Source organism: Xiphophorus hellerii, chromosome 4 (assembly GCF_003331165.1).
Source record: "Xiphophorus hellerii strain 12219 chromosome 4, Xiphophorus_hellerii-4.1, whole genome shotgun sequence".
NCBI classification, from domain to species: Eukaryota; Metazoa; Chordata; class Actinopteri; order Cyprinodontiformes; family Poeciliidae; genus Xiphophorus; species Xiphophorus hellerii.
This window is the reverse complement of record NC_045675.1, coordinates 10,673,885-10,693,330: the sequence shown is the minus strand read 5'-3', so window position 1 is coordinate 10,693,330 and position 19,446 is coordinate 10,673,885. Positions and strand designations below refer to the sequence as shown.

General features: G+C 37.2%; 3 protein-coding genes across 6 annotated transcripts; 2 read left to right on the top strand and 1 right to left on the bottom strand.

The window, feature by feature from the left end:
- Positions 1–690: 690 nt before the first annotated feature.
- LOC116718588 (E3 ubiquitin-protein ligase AMFR) lies at positions 691–10,497 on the bottom strand. Of its 3 annotated transcripts, none has more exons than XM_032560708.1 (14): positions 10,330–10,497; positions 9,513–9,819; positions 9,322–9,414; positions 8,693–8,857; positions 6,773–6,925; positions 6,154–6,194; positions 5,445–5,577; positions 5,009–5,142; positions 4,566–4,676; positions 4,209–4,405; positions 4,020–4,123; positions 3,117–3,197; positions 2,828–3,018; positions 691–2,574 (listed from the first exon to the last, which is right to left on the bottom strand). In XM_032560708.1, the coding sequence occupies exons 2-14, from the start codon at positions 9,765–9,767 to the stop codon at positions 2,418–2,420; spliced, it is 1,815 nt and encodes a 604-aa protein (XP_032416599.1). In that variant the 5' UTR covers positions 9,768–9,819; positions 10,330–10,497; the 3' UTR covers positions 691–2,417. The 3 variants fall into 3 exon arrangements, with proteins under 3 accessions (XP_032416599.1, XP_032416597.1, XP_032416598.1); XM_032560706.1 differs by having other exon boundaries at positions 3,117–3,251; positions 10,330–10,496; XM_032560707.1 differs by lacking the exon at positions 10,330–10,497 and adding an exon at positions 10,234–10,252 and having other exon boundaries at positions 3,117–3,251.
- Positions 10,498–12,113: 1,616 nt separating this feature from the next.
- On the top strand, positions 12,114–15,508 carry LOC116719252 (leukotriene B4 receptor 1-like). Of its 2 annotated transcripts, none has more exons than XM_032561734.1 (2): positions 12,114–12,365; positions 13,576–15,508. In XM_032561734.1, the coding sequence occupies exon 2, from the start codon at positions 13,652–13,654 to the stop codon at positions 14,660–14,662; it is 1,011 nt and encodes a 336-aa protein (XP_032417625.1). In that variant the 5' UTR covers positions 12,114–12,365; positions 13,576–13,651; the 3' UTR covers positions 14,663–15,508. The 2 variants fall into 2 exon arrangements, with proteins under 2 accessions (XP_032417625.1, XP_032417626.1); XM_032561735.1 differs by lacking the exon at positions 12,114–12,365 and adding an exon at positions 13,051–13,241.
- A 179-nt stretch (positions 15,509–15,687) lies between these two features.
- LOC116719251 (leukotriene B4 receptor 1) lies at positions 15,688–17,972 on the top strand. Its single transcript, XM_032561733.1, has one exon. It carries the CDS (start codon positions 16,644–16,646, stop codon positions 17,700–17,702), a length of 1,059 nt encoding a protein of 352 aa, XP_032417624.1. The 5' UTR covers positions 15,688–16,643; the 3' UTR covers positions 17,703–17,972.
- The last annotated feature ends 1,474 nt before the right edge of the window (positions 17,973–19,446 follow it).

The following is a 19,446-nucleotide window of genomic DNA, read 5'->3' as shown; positions in this document are numbered from 1 at the left end:
TAACATCGTAAACGATTTTGAGCTGGCACATTGAGTTGGATCAGTCATGACCAACACATCTTTATGAGTTTAAGGGTGCAGTCCAGTGACATAAGAAACAATCCAACTATGGCAATCTAAATAGATACTACAGTAGTCCTGTGTCCTTTTATGAGTCGGCCCTCAGGAACTTTGGCATCCATCAATCAATTTTGTTGGAGCCATAAACCCAAAGGTGATGTACATACAGTACAGACCAAAAGTTTGGACACACCTTTTAATTCAATGAGTTTCCTTTATTTTCATGACTATTGACATTGTAGAATCACACTGAAGGCATCAAACTATGAATAACACATGTGGAAATATGCACTAAACAAAAAAGTGTAAAACAACTGAAAATACCCCTTATATTCTAGTTTCTTCAAAGTAGCAACCTTTTGCTGTGATTACTGCTTTGCACACACTCTGCATTTTCTTGATGAGCTTCAAGAGGTAGTCACCTGAAATGGTTTTCACTTCATAGGTGTGCCCTGTCAGGTTAATAAGTGGGATTTCTTGCCTTATAAATAGTCATGAAAATAAAGAAAACCCATTGAATTAGAAGGTGTGTCCAAACTTTTGGTCTGTACTGTACATGCAAAATGCATTTGAAGGAATTTCATTTTACAATACCATGCTCTTTAAAACAGAAAAAGAAAGAAATACACATTTCTTGAAAAGCTGTAGCTCTGTTTATTGAGTCTTCCATATCAACATATTTTACAAAAACTAGATTTACAGAAATTAACTAAACCATCCTTGATTTAGGCACAAAATATGGGAAAGCTCAATCCAAAAAAAAGAAAAAAAATCTGATTCTTGATTAAATTAGTAATAGTTATGGAAGGAAACCATGAGCAGGTAAAAGTAATGGGCTTTTAAAGTTGCTAAGTAAAAAACTGAAAAAAATTCCAGTTTCTGGATTATATATTTATATAGCACTCCTGACCAAGGGAACTAAAATTAATACAAAATAAAGAATTACAACACTTTAACTTCTAGTGTAAGCTTTATGGCTGATCTTTGGTGTATGGACACAAAATGGCTTGTCAACATTTCATGCATTTTGAAACTGTCTTTTTTAATACACTGCAGTGATCCACAATCTCCACTCCTTTGTCTACTGATATGTCTCAATCAGGAACGCATTCAAGCGACAAACTTTGTTCAAGAGACAAAGTTTCTCCATTGGTGTACTTTTGAAACAAATGAAGTTAGTGGCTTTTAAAGTTTTCCTTTTTAGTTTGCAGATTACACAATGGCAGCTCAAATGAGTTACCCAGAAGTCTCTTTATAGATCTTAATTCAATCCATTTATAGAAGTTAAACAAGCACAACATTTTAGGTCCAGTAATTTGCTGAGGTACTAAAATAATTTTTTATAGGTAAGGTATTCAAGATTCTCACGAGTGGCTTAACATCCACCAGGAACATGCAGCAAGTGCAGCTGCTGCAGATTAAACAACTTTAAACCCTACAAATATCACTTACAACCCCACACTCAGCTGAAAACATTTACCTGCTCATCAGTTGAGGGTCATTTTTAAAAGAGAGGAAAATACCCAGTGTACTTGCACAAAAAATGTTATCTGTCCCCATTTGCTGAAAATCAGTATCAGAAAAAGATTTACATGCCAAACTTTCCCCATCTTGTTAAATAACAAAATGCAAACTGTTTACAATGGGTGATATAACACGTAACACAGAACAACCCTTGCGGGTCAAAACAAAAACACTTTGCAGCATTTCTTTTGATAGAAACATTCATGGTTGACTGAAAGGCTGACCAATATTAAAGTGACATTCTCTTACTCCAAGGTAAGAAATAAAAGCTTTGCTACTTATTTCACAGTTGAAACTATTAAAATGTACACACAAATAGATCAGATGAATTTCTTCATCAGGAATATGGTGTTTCTGCCATAAGCAAAGCAAGAGACCAAAAGTAATAAAAAGACTCGTAGGAGCTTCATCTAGAAATTACACTTTCTGACAACGCTCAAAAAATATGTTCTTGTAATTGTGTCTGAATGCAAAATGTGCTCGTTTTTGACAGAGTCCAAATATTGACAGATACTGTCTAAGCTGGTGGTTGCAATGCGTAGCATGTGAACGGAGGGCGATGCAACCTTGTAAGTCTTTTACTTGCCACAACCCATCACTTTCTATTATGCTCCAAATATTCAGGATAGAATAGCAGAGGCCACTTTCAATAGTCTCACCTTCTTCAGGCTGCCCAGAACAGTCCACAGGCCATATTTGCAATGCTTTTTAATTAAGAGTTTTACAAAGGTGATAACTATTGACTAGACCAAATGGGGAAAGGCTGAAATAGGTCTTGTTGCCTCTTAGGATGATGAAATGGTATACTTTCTTGTTCAAGTCCTTCACGTGTTTCAGGGCGCAGGTTCCTCTTGGTGTTGCATGCGTCTCTCTGCAGCTGCTGCCATGGTTCTACGCCTCAGCACAGTGGAGTCCAGTTGTGTGAGTGAGTCCTCTTCCAGTCTGGGCAAGTCCTCCTCATTATCTTCTTCACCCTTGTTTAGAAATCTCCTAGGTGGAGGAGGAGAGCCAGGAAGAACCGTTATGAAAGCAAATTTAACATGAAAAAGGTGACCGTCATGGCACAAACCTAAGACATCTCATGTAGATCTGACTTTTTAAAATAAAAGAAATTAAACATGCGATAAATGTTTTATAATCACTTTTTTACTATTTTACTTCCACTAAATGCATTTCAACATCAAAACAAATTGGATCGGATTTGAACTTCAGTGCATCTCTACTCAAATGTAATAAAGCCAACCTGCGCGCTTGCTGGAGCATTTCTTCTTTTCTCAGCTTTAGCATCTTCTGCCTCTCCTCGGCAGACTTGGAGAAGCGGCCGCCTCTGGCTTCCATGTTATCTGACTCACTGGGGTTCTGCTCTGCTTCTCCGCTGGGACCTGGCTGCTCATCTTCTGCTTGGCCCCCCTGGAGCGGACCGCGCTCTATGGCCTAACAACAAGAGGAAAATAAGAACAAGAGGAGAATATCTACAAAGCAAACCTGTGTGTTCATATGGAAAGCTCAACATGAAATATGGCTTCGCTAACCTGTGCAGGGAAAGGCACCTGGATTCGTCCTTCCAAAATGTTGTCTGTAGTGACCTCAACGGAACGGGTCAGCTGCAGGTCCTGAATAACAAGGTAGGAGGGCACCTGAGGGAACATCTCCTGAATCTGATGGGCCTTTTGAACCAGAAACACATTATTTTGGTTTTTTGTTGAGCTATTTATTTTATTCAGGTGTGTTAGAATATATAATATAAAAAATCATACTTTTTCAGAAACAAATTTCCAAAGTTTCCTAACAAGTTGTATTAAATACAAAAGTTCACTATTATGCAAATATTTCTACAGTCTTCAGGTTTTGTAAATGGAACAAAAAAATTCAGACTGTAAGGAAGTAAGAAATGCTAATAATGGATGATTAGAAAGATAGATTAACAGATAGTTCAGTGATTTATTTTCTAACAATGTCCAGGTAGCTCATACAAACAGAAGAATGACAGATACTGTCTAAGCTGGTGGTTGCAATGCGTAGCATGTGAACGGAGGGCGATGAACCTTGCAAGTCTTTTACTTGCCACAACCAAAAATGGTTGCACTATTTTTGTTCTACCAAATGGGGGGGAAAAAAACAGGTTCTGGACAATTTCTCAATTCTTTTTCTCCTTTTAGACGTTTCAAGTGAAGCACAAGGATCAATATGACTACAAAATATTTTTCCTCCAAAGTTCAAGCTTAGGAGTTCTACAGCAGTTATTTTGTTCAGAAATATCTCACAAATAATTAATACAAAAATGCCCTTATGATATTAGTGTTTAACCGTTGCTATCCAACATCCGATACATTTGCATCAAATTAAGAAAATGTTTCAACAAGGGTTGAAGATAGGCCAAAGTGACAATAGACTGTCCTCAGTTAAAGTACATGTGATTATAAATTAGGACTTACCATGGCCATAAGCTGGGAGTTGTTAGCCTGAGCCATGCCCAAGATATTAGTAGTATGCATTACTTCAACAGAAAAACTGGGCAGCCAGCTGGCAATGCGAGATCCTGCAAGAACACGTAGACAGAAAACAACAGCTGAGTCTTGGTTTCCTCCACAACTCACTGCTGGATCTGTGTCTGGCAGACTTACCATCAAAGTGGAAGAAGTGATTGTGTTGGTTGATGTGTGGCCGAGTTTCTGGAGCAGCACCTACTGGGCCAATGTTGTCTTCCAACCCAGGACCCTGCTGCTGGTTTCCACCCGGAGCTCCGTCCCCATTAATGTTCAGGGATGTTCGACATGTGGGACATGACGTGTCCTGCTCAAGCCACGAACGCAAGCAAGAGCTGTAAAGCCATCATGCAGATATTACTACATTTACTTATTGCATAAGACCTGTTTTGGCCAGCACATCTTTGTTAAAGACTTCATCCCAAAGGTTTAATCTCCTGGTCCAAAACAGGGTTTAAAAACAAATGTAAAAGACAGAAACACTGGCTTGTTTACTTGTGGAAAAGATGGCCACAGGGCAGTTTGCGTGCTGTTAGCATGGTGTCCCAGCAGATGGCGCAGTCGTCATCATTTGCAGCCAGTTCCTCTGCAGTAGCAATTGCAAACCTGCACAAAATGCAATTTATACGCAAATATTTGTAAGGGCAAGTATTAATGGGAATTACTGTAGATAAAGGATTAACAATCACATGATTACAGTTTTAGCACTAAGACTTTTTAAAGTACTGGATTTTAGAAAAGGAAAGCATAGTTGAGAGATCTCTTTACAATCCACAAAACAAAAATATTTTTAAAAAGTATAAAAACTTATTGACAGAAAAATCAAAAACACAGCTTTGCCATGCTTTTGCCAACACCTTTTGTTAAATCTTAAGGACATTTGAAATATACAAGTTAAATAACGGGATCAATAAAGAGAGCATCATTTGATTCAGTACCTGGCCTCCATGTTGTTGATGACTCGAAGGTAGTTCTTGTGTCTGCGAATGCGCCGCTGGACCTCATGGAACAGATATCGCAACTGCATAAAGATAACCAAGCTCGCCATGGACAGCCAGATGTTACCAAACAGCTGTAACAAGATGAACATATACTGTAGATAGGTAAGGTAGACAAACAGTAGAACAATGTTTTAAATTACATTTTTGAACTGTATTGGGTACAAAATGTTGAATGTGAAAGTAAAGCACATAATGAACACTTGTTGTTTTCTGCAGTTTTCCATTTGAACATGTGATCCTGGTGTGTAAATGCACCTGGAGGGTTGTATGACTCAACATGCAGTGAATGCCTCTATTCTTACAGTTGATCTCTTAGTTGGCTGTTCAAGACTCTCATTTCTAGCTCAGAAACTGGTTTGATGTCCTGCCTTACCAGCATATGGATATGATGCATCAGATCCAGAAAGAGCATAGCCAGCTCCATGATGAAGTCTGTGTAGTAGACGTATGTGCCTTTGCTCTCCCAGGTTCCTGGATGGTTCAGATCCCACAGATGGATGGAGTACCTGAGGATAAAACACAACTGTTAAAATCATACAAGGTATTCACTGACTTTGTTAAAAAATGTTTTATATTTTCAAAAATAATCTGAATCTGTTGTGGGCATTTGTATTCAGCTCTTCCGAGATAAAGCTTAAATTACATACACAGGAACTCTATTCACAAATGAGGAAACCTATTAAGGCATTCAATTATACTGGATTTTAATTTAATAATAATAATTTGAATTAAGGCTGTCAGAGTAAAAAGATACTCAATGCCAGGGCAACCCACATTTTTCAGATTTATATTTGCTAAAAAAAAAAAACCAAAAACAAGCAAAAATAACCTTAAGCTCATTTATTCCTTTCGTTCCACTTCAAAATCATGCACAGGTCTGAATGATATTTAAATGCAAGAAAGGAAATTGCTAAATTTAAAAGTTATGTCAGAGTTTCTGCTGAATGTCTTCAGGTACTAACAGAACCAGAAGAAAATAAACATGGTTGCTAAGTTTAGCCCATTTCTAAATTTGAGCTGGGCTTCATCGGTGCTGCTCCCATGAGGAGGCGGCTGACTGTCAGGGTTTTAAACAGACTTACCTCATAATGACATGTCCAGTGCGAACCGTCACCAACAGACACTGAGAAAAAAAATATAAATTTCAACAATGTAATTTCTTGTAAATCACTTTCCATTCTAATCTACTACAAATCTTACAACTGCATTTTGCCTTTCAAACAAACTGCGAGAAAATATTCAGAAATGTTCATAAAATTTGGGGCCAGGTAAATCAAGAGAGAGTAGGGGGAGCTAATGAGATTATTTACAGATAAGATATTTTCCATGATGTCACCTTTGATTTAGATATTAATAACCAATAAAAATAGCACTAATTTCCCCAGGGTATTGCAACACATAGTTGAGGAACAGCTGGAACAAGTTCATTTATTCAAATGACAGGCCCCTCTATCTCACGGCGTTACGAATTGATTAAACAATTAAATGTATTGATTGAGCGCATGCAAAATATTTTAATCAAACATTAACTGATTAATCAAAATATATATTGTCAAATTACCAGACACTGCAAAAGAAAAACTCTGAATATGATCAATATAGATTGATAAAAATGATTTGCAAAATAAACAAAGCGTGCTCTCCAATGTTAAAAAAGCAGATCTCCCATGTTTTAAATGGGGTGTAACTGAAGGCCATTACCTCTGCAGCCATAAAGGAGAGTGTGTGCATGCCATGGGAGGCTCCCAGCAGGCCACAGACCACAGCCAGGCCACAGCAGTCCAGGAGCAGGGAGACCAGCAGGCACAGCACTCTCACATGGCTGTTCATCGGGGTTGATGGGGAGAAAGAAAGCTACAGAGAAGAAAAACAAAAAGCATTACTATGTTGGGATTTTTTTTTTCTTTTTAGCTAGTGTTTTTAGGTCACTCATTTCAAACTAATGTCAACACAAAATTGAGATTTCAAATTATTTGATTTTCTAGGCTAGCTTAACCCAATGTGAAAAACAAATTTCCCCTAAAAGTAATAACCTGGTCAGACCACTGTAATAGTAACGACTGCAGTCAGGTCAGGGTTTCCCCCAGAAAACCTGCTATGCCCAGTGGTGGGGGCGCTAGGGCAGTCCACCAGCAGCCCACCATGTTAAAGAATTTTAAAAACACAAGTAATTCTGGCTCATCAGAACTAAAAACCTCACAATTTTATGTGTGCTCATTTCAGCTCATCGTGGCTGGTTTCCCACAGGCCATGCAGTCCTGAAATGTTTCAAGGTCCACATTGCTTATACAACTGTAAGCTTAATCTAAATATCTGTTACGCATGGAAGGCAAAAGTGGATCAGTTTCTGCATATTGTAACAGCTCAGTTACATGAAAGTACACAGGTGTCTTGTGGGTTACAATATTTTCTCACACGACTTAAACGTTCTTATCTTTGGTCTACAGCTGTTTAACCTGAATGTTTGATCTTTACTGAAAACGTACATGAAGAGAAAAACAGAAAAGCATCTGTGTGTGACAACAAGAGAGTAGCTTTAGGCTAAAACCATTATGAGTAAAAGCAAGTCTACAATAAAACCCAAAAGATGAGGGATGGGTAAATGTATGCATACAAAGCAAAATATGTTCATGCAAGACATTTACCGTAATTACACGATAAGAACTGGTGGAATAAACTACTTTTCTAACATACCAAGCCAGTCAACTTGCCATTGTATGTACAATATCAATTAAAAACTCTGTATAAAATGTCATGCTAGTAGGGAATTACATCTGATACCCCCTTAAACCTGGACAGCACAAACTAGTACAGGACAAGTCAATGTTGGGACTGAAACTGTATCAGTAAGCAAACAGGCCAGAGCTTTGAGCTATTAATAGATCTAGAGTACAAACATCTACATGGAGAGTTTCTGTAAACCTTTAAAAACAACAACTTAGAGTAATGTGAAGGTTTGTAGAGTACCAATCTCTAAACCCATTGTACGGTGAATGACTGTCACCCGAGTTCTTTAGTCTAATTTATTAGACAGCCTGTCCCCCATCTGCCAGACAGTTTTCCTCACAGTTAGAACCTTTTGAAACGTAATACATGATAGTGATACACCATGCAACCAAACGGTCTTGTGGTTTCATTACTATATTTGGCAACAAACATTACTGATATGTACACATAATGAAAGAAAATCTCAATGTAAATCCTTTTGCTAACCTGTGCTAAATGTTTTCAAATTAGATTTTAGGGATGTGCATTGCTTTTGCATATTCAAATCATCACTGAAATACACAAATTAGTGACATCTACACAAATGGCATTTTAATAAGCAGCTGTCTTTTTTGTGGCGTTTTTCTACAAGCAATAGCATTGAAATGAACCACAGCACAGTCACAGGGCCCCAGTAATACATGTAGTTATTTGCCAACAGTCATGATAATTTTCCTGACCAGGGTTAGTTTTTACAACACAATACAATGTTATAAAAACTTTCTGTAAATTATTCCGAGGTCATTCTGTATGGTAAAAAAAAAAAATACTACTTTGCCTTAATCTGTCAAAACCCTGGGAAATTCAAACGCAACCAGTCACGTAGTGAAAACATATACATTTGAACATACTTACATAATCAAAGCGATCTTTGCAGAGCTGAACCATGAGATGGAGAAAGACCAAGGCTGAGAACCACAAACACCACATGACCACTTCTTCTACGGTTTGCACATTCAACACTCCAAATATGAAAATGAACTTGTAGAAGATGAAGTTCCAGAATTTATCCTTAAGATGCTGATACACAAAAAGACAAGACACAGATTAGGTCCTGATTCCCATTCCCAAATGTTTATTGTGATCTACAAAACCATGAATAGGTCAGTATGCGATTCTCAAAATATAATGCACTGGAAGGAAACTATTCATAATACTTGTACATAATTTATGGTTGTGCAAATATTCTATATTGATTATTAATGTTGTCAAAAACGATTCAACCAAAACATTAACTTCTTTATGGCAGATCCGCATACAAACTTTGGTTTTAAAAATAGCAAATCTTAAACAGAGAAATGGGTGAGGCTTGTTTAATATTTGTATTTTGTCTACCCGTGTTTTACTAAAACCCGAATACTTTCTCTGACATCTTCTTAAATTAACTTTCAAACATAGGAGTTGTACTGATTGAAAACATTTGCGTTGCAAAATTGCAATGTTGAAAAACACAATACACTGGACCACGGCAACACAAAACTCACCTGCTTCTCACTGACTCTGAGGGGCCCAAAAACCACATACTGGATCATTTTTGCAATTAACATCAAAGAGCAGCAAAATGTGTTCACTAGCACCTGTCAGGACAGAAAAAAAAATGAAGTCCCCATTAATTTTGATCATAAACAAACATGCTACTACAATATAGCAAAGTTGCAAAGTGGATGATACTCACCCATACAAACAGACTGTCTGTAATTAGATACCACAAGACAGTTCTGGCCAGTTCTGTGTTACCAACTGCATTGCTCAGATGTTCAAGATCAACATCAGAGGGAGCTGGCGTGTCATCAGTTTCCAAGGCCCCAAACCCTGGGTCAGTGACAGTAGTATAGGCACTGAAGATGCTGCCAGCCAGCAAAGCCACACTCAGTGCAGTGTAGGTCTGCAGGCTGGGCCAGGGAAACCTCTCCAGAAACAGCAGAGGCATTTCGTGGTCTCCGGTCCACTTCTTTAGCTGTAAAAATCGAGCGTCCACCAGCCTGTAAAAGCACAAACAAGACGGCTAGCGTTAGCTCAACTTAAAAGAGCTAAGCGAAAATATTACATAATCACACCACCTATCAAACTGCTGTGCTAATTTCACGCCTGCTTCTATATCAACAATAAAACATAATGCAACATTCAAGTGTGACACACATAGCGCAAAATGTTGATAAAAGAATAAGCCAAAAAATAAAAATACAGTAGCTAGCGCTACCAAACGAAGCTAGCTTCCACCTAGCAAAGCATCAACACTTCCCTTATAAATGAAGTGTAACCATTCATTTTCACTCGACGACAGACCATAAAAACAACGAGAATACGATTACAATCTCCAATAATTCTAACGAAAATACTACAGCAGATGAAACGTTAAATAACAGATGCTAACGCCCTGATCATGGGTTATTTACCTGGCTGACGTTACCCCATACTAGCTTACTGTAATATTAGCTACGTAGTTTCGCAGTGTGCGCAAACGTCAAAACAACACTCAAACAGTCACTTACAATTCGTCTCCAGCTTAATTAGACGTGAAATCCAGGATTATTTATTCTCAACTGAGCCGTTCTTTCAGTTGACAAAGAACACAGCAGTCAACAACATCGTCGTGTTTATTCCACGGAGCACTGGCTGAAGCTGGACGAAGAAGACCAGCAAGCGTCATCAGGACGATTTTAAAGCCGTAGTAATGGAAAATACCTACCGCTCTCACTGTGTCATTTTAAATATTAATTCAATGGCTGTTTAACAGTACGAAAACACATTTTGAACAATTTCCCGAAAAATAAGCTTCACACAGATTCTCCAAAAAAAAAAAAAAGAAGCAATACACCACATTTCCTTCAAAAGTGTTTTGTTTTGCAAAATGACGAAAAGAAAATGTGGATACATTTAATCTGGATTATAAACTGCCCGGTTATATAACCATATGGCCACAAAGAGATTTAAAGAGGAGAAGGGAAAGCAAGTGAAATGGATTAGAAGTGCTTGGCAACAAATTATGATGTTATCCAGGACATATTGCTGTGGTATATTGAATTGAACTGATTACAATTATTTCAAGGTTTTCTGAGGGGGGCGATATCATACAAAATAGAGCATGATTTTAATGGAGTTCATTCTTTTGCATTATTTAAAAAATACAAAATACACCGAGAATATATGTAGAACATTTGACTGTGTTTTCTTTGCAAACACACTGACAACAAGCCTCTGACAATAAAGGATGGGTCATTTCTTTAGGGGAAAAAACCTACAGGACAAGCTCTGCAACATAAGCAACCTAATTCTAGAGGAATGTTCACATTTTTTAAAAGAGTGACCTATTTCCGCTACCGCAAACAACACATGCGTTGAGTTGGCTAATTATATACATTTAAAGAACAGTAATGGTTTAAGATAGTTACTGAGATATCTGAGGGATGAAAATCACTTGTGATTTGTGATGAGTAAAGATAAAAATGTGATCAAGTGATTTAGCTATTCACATCCCAAGATTTGAATGACACCATGAAGGTTTGAATGTCTAAAAATCTCCAAGCTTTTAGATAAGAGGAGTTAAAATACAGCTAAAATGCTGAATTCTTTTAAAGTATGAAGAAATCTGAAGGCATGGATTACAAAGAATGCATGGAGAAATAGTTTGATTACATATTTTGGATTATACTTACATACTTCTAAATGTCCTTTTGTTACATAACAGTAATTCCTCAAGTTTTAAGTGTTTTCCTCGTAGAGTCTTTCTTCACATATTGCTGGTGGTACTACAGTTGCTTATAGTGGGTTTCAGAGGAAATGTCAGTGTTTGTTAGTTAAATACTAACATATTAACTATATCTATTGGACAACAGGTCAATATTAAAAAAAATAATTAGTTATGTAACACAGTTACAAAGCAAACCAAAGTATGCACCAAGGTACTTAGGCAGTAGTATTGAAAAGACAACCAGTAATTTAGTGTATCTGAATATTTGTGCTTTCCTTTCCACCTTCTAATATTTGTGTTTTGCACACATTAATCAGTTGTCTGTTTTAATTTCTTAAATAAATTGTAGGCCTTTGCTGGGTTTAAACCTGTCTGATCAGGATCCAAATCAATACTTATGTAAAAACCAAATACTGCGTCCTCCAGATACTTCATCTAGTGGTTCCCAACCAAGGTAAAAGCTGGAATTTCGAATGTCTTCCTAATTCAGTCTATCATCTGAAAAGTCCTAGAAGCCACCCCAAATCTAAGCTTGATAATTTTGTAAATAGTTGAAGCAATGTGTCTAAAATAATAGTAGTACATATTTTCTCTATTAATCATCTATATCACAATGTAAAAACATTAGGGAGACTTTATGATGTCACTTTGGGTGTGTCAATGTGACACAGCCAACTCCTGCAATCACTGAAAAGAAACTGATTGCAGGAGTGAATAAGGGAGTCATGCAGCTTAGGTCAGAAAGTAACCTTTAAAGAAACTAAAGCAAAACCAAAAGCTGAAATGAGAAATCCTTCCACAGAAACCAAGTGTAAGTGCAACAATCAAGACACAGAGGTAAGAGAATATTATAACTAAATGTACAATAAGGGATAAACAGCATAATTAGGGCAGGTATGAAGACTGTCAGATGAAACCCAGGTGAGAGGAGAGAGAAGAAAATAACATAAAACCCAGACATACCACTAAAATGTACTTAAAATTCAGTCCCTAAACAATTAAAGGATGTAGTCTAGTTAATTGTGCTTGTGTAATATGTGTTGTAGCAATTGTATATCAAAAACAATTATCATTTAAATATTTATATGATAACTTAATGATAAGATATTTGTATTCGAGACTAAATTTGATTTAATTCCCAAGTTTGTGTAGATTTTCCTGTTTGAGGAATATACCCAGTAGCTAAAGGTAATAATTAACTCTTCAGATAAATATAAATTCAACAAATGAAGTTGACAGAGTCCAAAGTTAAAGTCTTTGGTCATGATGTAACAAATCCCAATGTTAAACTTGTTGGGAGAAATTTAAAGCAAATCCAGCTTCCCTTTTATTTTCTACCGCAACAGCGGGGACTGTCATCGCATTCTCTGGAACTCATTACCACCTCACCTTAGAAACATAAAGTCATTCCCTAAATTTAAAACCGAACTTAAAACACACCTTTTTAGATCTGCCTTTTCAACATGACACAATTGGTTTGCTTAATTTTTATATAGATTTTTTACATAGATTTTTATATAGATTTTTACATAGATTTACATATAGATTTTATATAGATACATTGTTGTGTATTTATTCTACCCATTTTTAATTGCTATATTTTATTGTTTTTGCTATTTTTCGTTCTCTGTACGGTGTCCTTGAGTGCCAGAAAGGCGCCTTTCAAATAAAATGTATTATTATTATTATTATTATTATTAAACTTTTCTAATAGTAAGTTTTATTTGGTTTATTTGTAACTATTATGGCTGTTATATTTATTTTGTCACAACCTTTTTTAATGCTTTTTGCATTCATATCTCATTCAGGAATAAAGAGAACAAAACAAAGAACATAAAAGTGGAGAAAGTGATCTTAGTATGTAAATTCTTGAAATTGAATAACTTCAAATAAATTAATTTAATCAAAAATCAACCATCACTTTGCATTCGTAATTTTAAAGTCAGACAGATCACATGTCTGAAGTTTCAACATTAGGGACGGAACTTTGCACAAATTCCTTATTTGTTTCTCATGCTAAAATCTGCATTCTCTTCAATTTGTTCAGAAAGGGAAGTGGAGCCTTGCTTGAACAGCAGTTAAATTCTTTTGTGCAAACTCTGCCGCAAAAACACATTCCCGACATGGACCCCTCCATCAAGATGTTACCTTCAGAAGCCCCGGAGGAGTTAGACAGCGGGACAACAGTGGCGTGTGTTATACTGGGTCTTTCCTTCCTGGTTGGAGTTCCAGGGAACCTGCTAGTAATCTGGACTATCCTGAGGCACGTCAAGCAGCGCTTTCACACTGTGGTCCTCATCCTTCATCTGGCAGTGGCAGATACGATGGTCCTCATCACTCTGCCTGCCTGGATCTACTCCCTGGTGCACACTTTTGAGTTTGGATTGGTAGTTTGCAATATCTTAATCTGTGTTGTCACTGTGTGCATGTTTAGCAGCATCTTCTTCATCACTCTTATGAGCGTGGAACGCTATCTAGCCATCTGCCATCCATTTCTAATGATGCGCTGGAAGACTGAAAAGAATATGAATGGATGTATTGCATTTTTGTGGCTTCTTGCGCTTCTTCTTGGACTGTCTGATGTTTTAACCCAGACCTTGGCTGGAAGCGAGCAAAACGAGCAGTGCTTCGTCAGAGACTTCAACAGCGATACTCTAGAAATTGTCTTTTTATGCCTGCAGACGTTGCTGGGCTTTGTGCTGCCTTTCATTACACTAAGCATCTGTTACTGTCTTGTGGCTGCGCAGCTCAAGAAAATGAGATTTCATTCAAAACAGAAATCCAAAGTTCTCATTCACACTGTAGTGCTTGTTTTCCTCCTGTGCTGGTTACCCTACCACGTTATTAATATTATTGATGTAGTTTGCATTTTTGGGACAGACACAGGGCATGGCTGCGTGCCGGAAAGTTTTGTCTTCAGCTCTGGAGCCCTGGTTTTTATCAGCAGCTCAGTGAACCCTGTATTATACGCCTTCTTCGCCAGGAACTTCAGAGGCAGTCTTGGAGAGTCTGGTCTGGTCAAACTGTTTCAGGAACTGGCCTCAAACACAAATCGACTCAAGGACCTCGCATTACAGCAGCAAAAGGACCAGAGATCAGCAGAAACAGAGCTCACGTCTACAACTTTCAAATAAAAATGTTGTTGGGGGTAGTACTCCAGCTATGGGAAAACTGGACTGAGAAGTGAATGTTTTCTGTAGTACTGACACCAAATGTGATCTAAGAAGTTTGACGATAATATTGAGTTGCACTTCTCTTTACTACCACATGGCTGTGCCCTTGATTTAATTGAGATTCAGTCAAAACAATAGAACTTCTTACTATATGTTAGAAATGTTTAGAAGAACTTATGGTTGTTGCTGAAGAATATATTGTGAAATTCTAAATTTATCATTATTTTCTGTTATATATATATTGTGTTTTCATAGTAAAAAAAACAAACAAACAAAAAAACAAAAACAATTTGCTTACTTATCACCAGATTGCTTATATGTAGTTTAAAAGCAAATGAAACTCAACAAGGACAGCAGTTTGTTACTGTTTTATAACTTTGGTGACGTATCAAAAATGTATTATTCCATTTTAGAAACAGGAAATGTCTTGCATAACAAAGTATGTTATTTTATTCCTGCCTGAGATGCTTCAGTTATTGTGAATAAAGATATTATCAAGTTGTATATTTTTTGCCACTAAAATGTACATTGGGCACAAAAGTAAGATTTCACAACATACAGAGTGCAGAAGTACAGAAAAAAAGCAACAACCCTGAATTCTGCTTTTTTTATTCCCTTGTTGAAGACATCAGAAGAAGCATGGGAATTAAGCTGACCGCCCCATATTAGCAAACACTGTGGTTTGAGTTGCAACCTTGCTTAAACCTTTCTTGATGTCACCAGACGCAGATGCATTTGAAAGCTTATTTTTGAGATGTATTGTTTGTATTGTGTTATGACTAAATAAAGATTCATAATAAAACTGCAGCAGGAAGAGAAAAACTGACCCTGGCATGTTTTTCTTGGTGACAACCCACAATACAATAGAGTGAAAACTTATTTCTCCTCTTTCAGAATTGTTCTATTATTTTGTGTGTACGTTTGTGGGTGTGTGTGGGGACGAGGGGACGAGGGTTTTTTTTTTTTTGTTTTGTTTTCTTTTTGTTGGGGTTTTTTGGAGCATTTACTATAATGATTTTGGCACATCAAACTATTTTGAATGTCAGCCAAAAATCACCTAATCACCCTTTTAATAAATATTTCATTAAATGTGATTCCCAAATTTGCTATATAAAGTTACTGTCACAACTCTAGAAAGAAAGAGTTGTGACAATCAATCAATACATTAAGTTCCAATCCAATTAAATTTAAGAATTTAATAAGAAACAAAAGTTATTCATATCTATCAATCATATCTATCACGTTTGGGAATCTAGCAAATCACTGAGAGCCATTATGAACAAATACAGAAAATAAAGCGCGGGCAGCTGACTAAAATTACTCCAGTCAGGACAAGTGGGCCAAGATTCCTACACAGCAATGTCTGAAGTGTTGCCTGTAGTAAAACAAAATACTTCATGTTATTTTGTGCCACTAAGAGGGCCATAAGTTGCAGGTGTAGAGCCAAATTGTTTAGGATTTCTCTTTTAGCACATTAAATAAATTAATGAACTTTGAAGACTGCTTTTTGTATTTATTCAGGGTATTTTTGTTTGATACAAACATGTCTTTGAAGATCTGGAAAATTTAGACGGGGTGAGAGGGTAACCAAGCAAAAAAGAAAATACTTTTCCAGTACTGCATATATACTGTAAGTTTGACTGAATTTCTTTAAAAAAAAAGGTAAACAGCTTTAAGGTTTTCATCTGTCTTTCCTTTTAGTGAAGCTATACAGCAACTTGTCTACAAAGAATTAAGTAATTTCATTTAAATGTATGATTTCCTAATGATTTACTCTTTATCTTTTACCATAATTTTGATGACATGTGTGAGTCACATTCTGTGTCTTAAAAAGCCATGTCAGTAAACTTTGTTCCTGTGCAGTCCTTCCATAAAGAGGAAGTGAAAACTTTAGGGTTTTTTTGCACCCAGACACCACAGTCAGCACACATACTTTGGCAGAATGAACATCTCACATACACGGTCTCCGTTGGAGGAAATGGCCCTTGAGGAATTTGATGGTGGAACAGTGGTGGCGTGTGTGATCCTGGGTCTGTCCTTCTTGGTTGGTGCTCCTGGCAACCTGCTTGTGATCTGGACCATCCTGAAGCATGTGAAGAAGCGCTCACACACAGTGGTTCTCATCTTGCACCTCGCGGCGGCAGATCTGGTGGTCCTCATTACACTCCCTCTGTGGATCTACTCCCTCGCACAGTCCTGGGTCTTCGGAGTGACATGCTGCAAAGCCATGGTGTTCGTGATCAACGCCTGTATGTACAGCAGCGTTTTCCTCATCACGCTCATGAGTGTGGAGCGTTTCGTCGCCGTGCGTTATCCCTTCGTCTCTGTAGTTTGGAAGAAGAAACAAGCCTTGAATAAAGTCCTCCTTGCCCTGTGGTCAGCAGGGTTCCTGTTCAGCATACCTATTATTCCGACTCAAACTATCGGGGTGGACGATGGTAAGACGCATTGCCTGTATCGCGAGTATACTTCTGACACTCAAGAGCTGGTGTGTTTGTTGCTAGAGACGGTGGTGGGATACATGCTGCCCTTCTCCATTCTTGTGGTCTGTTATGGGTGTTTGTGCAGTCGTATAACTCAGATGAACTTCAGGTCCAAACGCAAGTCCACTGTCTTGATTGCAAGCGTAGTGGTTGCGTTTGCCATTTGCTGGACACCACATCATATAGGAAACATCATCTCCATCGTTATTCTGGCCATTGATGACTCAAAGAGTAATATAGCACTTAACCTGGAAGCTGCTAGACAAACCATGGCATTTGTAGCGGGAGCAATGGTCTTTATCAGCAGCAGCATTAATCCTGTCCTGTACATGTTTGCGGCCCGCTCCTTCAGGGAGTCGCTACGTGACACCGGCATCCAGAAACTCTTCCGCCACATCTCCAGCACCTCGCCGGGTGAGGGAAACAGGGAGATATCCTTTGTGTCGAGGAGACAAAGCAATCAGACGAACTGCTCTCAGCTTATGACAGAGTCAAAAGACGATACTAATATGTCTTGAAGTTGTGTGTAAATAATCATTTTCCAATGAAATGTGTGAGGTGTTTTGCATTAAACCCTCTTTTAAACAAACCCTCAACAGGTAAAAAACAACAGATAAACAACATGTCTCTGTTGATCTATCCAGTGCATTTACATTTCTTTCTGCTCTTAATTTATTTATGAAACTTTAAGTATTATGTATGCTGTATCCCTTGTGCAAATATCTTTTATCATAAAAAGCAATACATTTATATATGAACGAAAATGAATTAAAACGTTTTTTAAATGAGGTGTTTCCTTTTGTTTAATTTTTATTAAATTGAAATAAAATGGTACTTCACTTTGGGAACTAGATTGGCTAATGCTCGTTTTTTTTTTAAAGTTAGTAATCTTGTGGTTGCTGCTGATGCAAATTAAGATGTGGTTGTATGCTGTTACTGAATGCTGTGGGAAACAAAACAATTCAAGTTGTTTCACTTTCTAGATTAGTCTATAGCTTCATACAGCACTGACTATAAATTAGTTTTATAGACTGAGTTTGTTGAGTATCTGTTCTCACAATTTGGTTTGACACTTCTTTATTTTCTCCGCACCTTACCTGTCTTTAAAAATATAATTAGTTAGTCTTCAAAATATTTGTAATTAATTTAGCTTTTTATGTATGTCATGTTACACTGCTTTCATGAACGGGGTTTTTTTTTGTTTCTTTTTTACGAAAAAGCAACACTTTTGTTCTTGTGTCCCACAATGCAGTCATGCTTTTAACTTCCCCTCACTGAAAAGATTGCCAAATGAAAAACTGCATGTTTCCTTTGTTGACATGCAAAAAGAGGAATAGTGACCTAAAGTTGGTCCTTAGCTTATAAACCCAAAAATGAACTTTGGACAAGGAAATATAATCTCTACTTTGCACTTATATTTTCAGCTATTTAGAATCACATATCTATTTTACAAAGTATATTGGTCTGATGTCAGTAATGCAAATAACATACACTGTATCTTTTTAGCTCCATTTTTTTTCCAACATAAGTGAATAAACCTGTAGATGGCACTAATGCCTTTGGGGAGACACAAACATGTTTAAGTTTAACACTGTCTTTTTAATTTGTCATTATAGTTACATTATACAGTGCTTATGAAAAGTATTAAACCCCCTGGAGGTTTGCCCCTTTCCAGTGCTTTTAGTAATTAATAATAATCAACAAAATTTTGCTTTTTTGACAAAAGAAATTAAAATAACACCTTAAAGGTCAAATTAAAAACTGATTTAAACAAAAATAATAAGAATGATTTTTTTTTAACATGGAATAAATGACTGAATAAATTTTCACCCTCTTTGAAGTGATTGACTGAAATCAATAGAAGCCCAGCCAATCGGTGCTGGTAGTCTCACAATGACTGGAATGGAGATCACCTGAGTGCAGTAAGTGTGTTTCAAGTGATTGTAGTGTACAGACACCGGACTTTGGATGGTTCATTCACTGGTATCAGTATCCCTGGCTGCCATTACAACATGAAAACAAAAGGACACTCAAAGCAAATCAGAGAAAAGGTTAGTGAAAAGCATAAGTCAGGGGATGGATACAAAAAAATCACATGGCATATGGGAGACTCTGTGCTCAGGTTCAAGGAAGTTCTTTGGTCTGATGAGACCGAAATCAAGCTTTTTGGCCATCAGACAACAAACACTACACGTCACCTCCAACATACCATCGCCACAGTGAACCATGGTGGCAGAAGGCCTTAGAGGGCTTGTAAAAGTT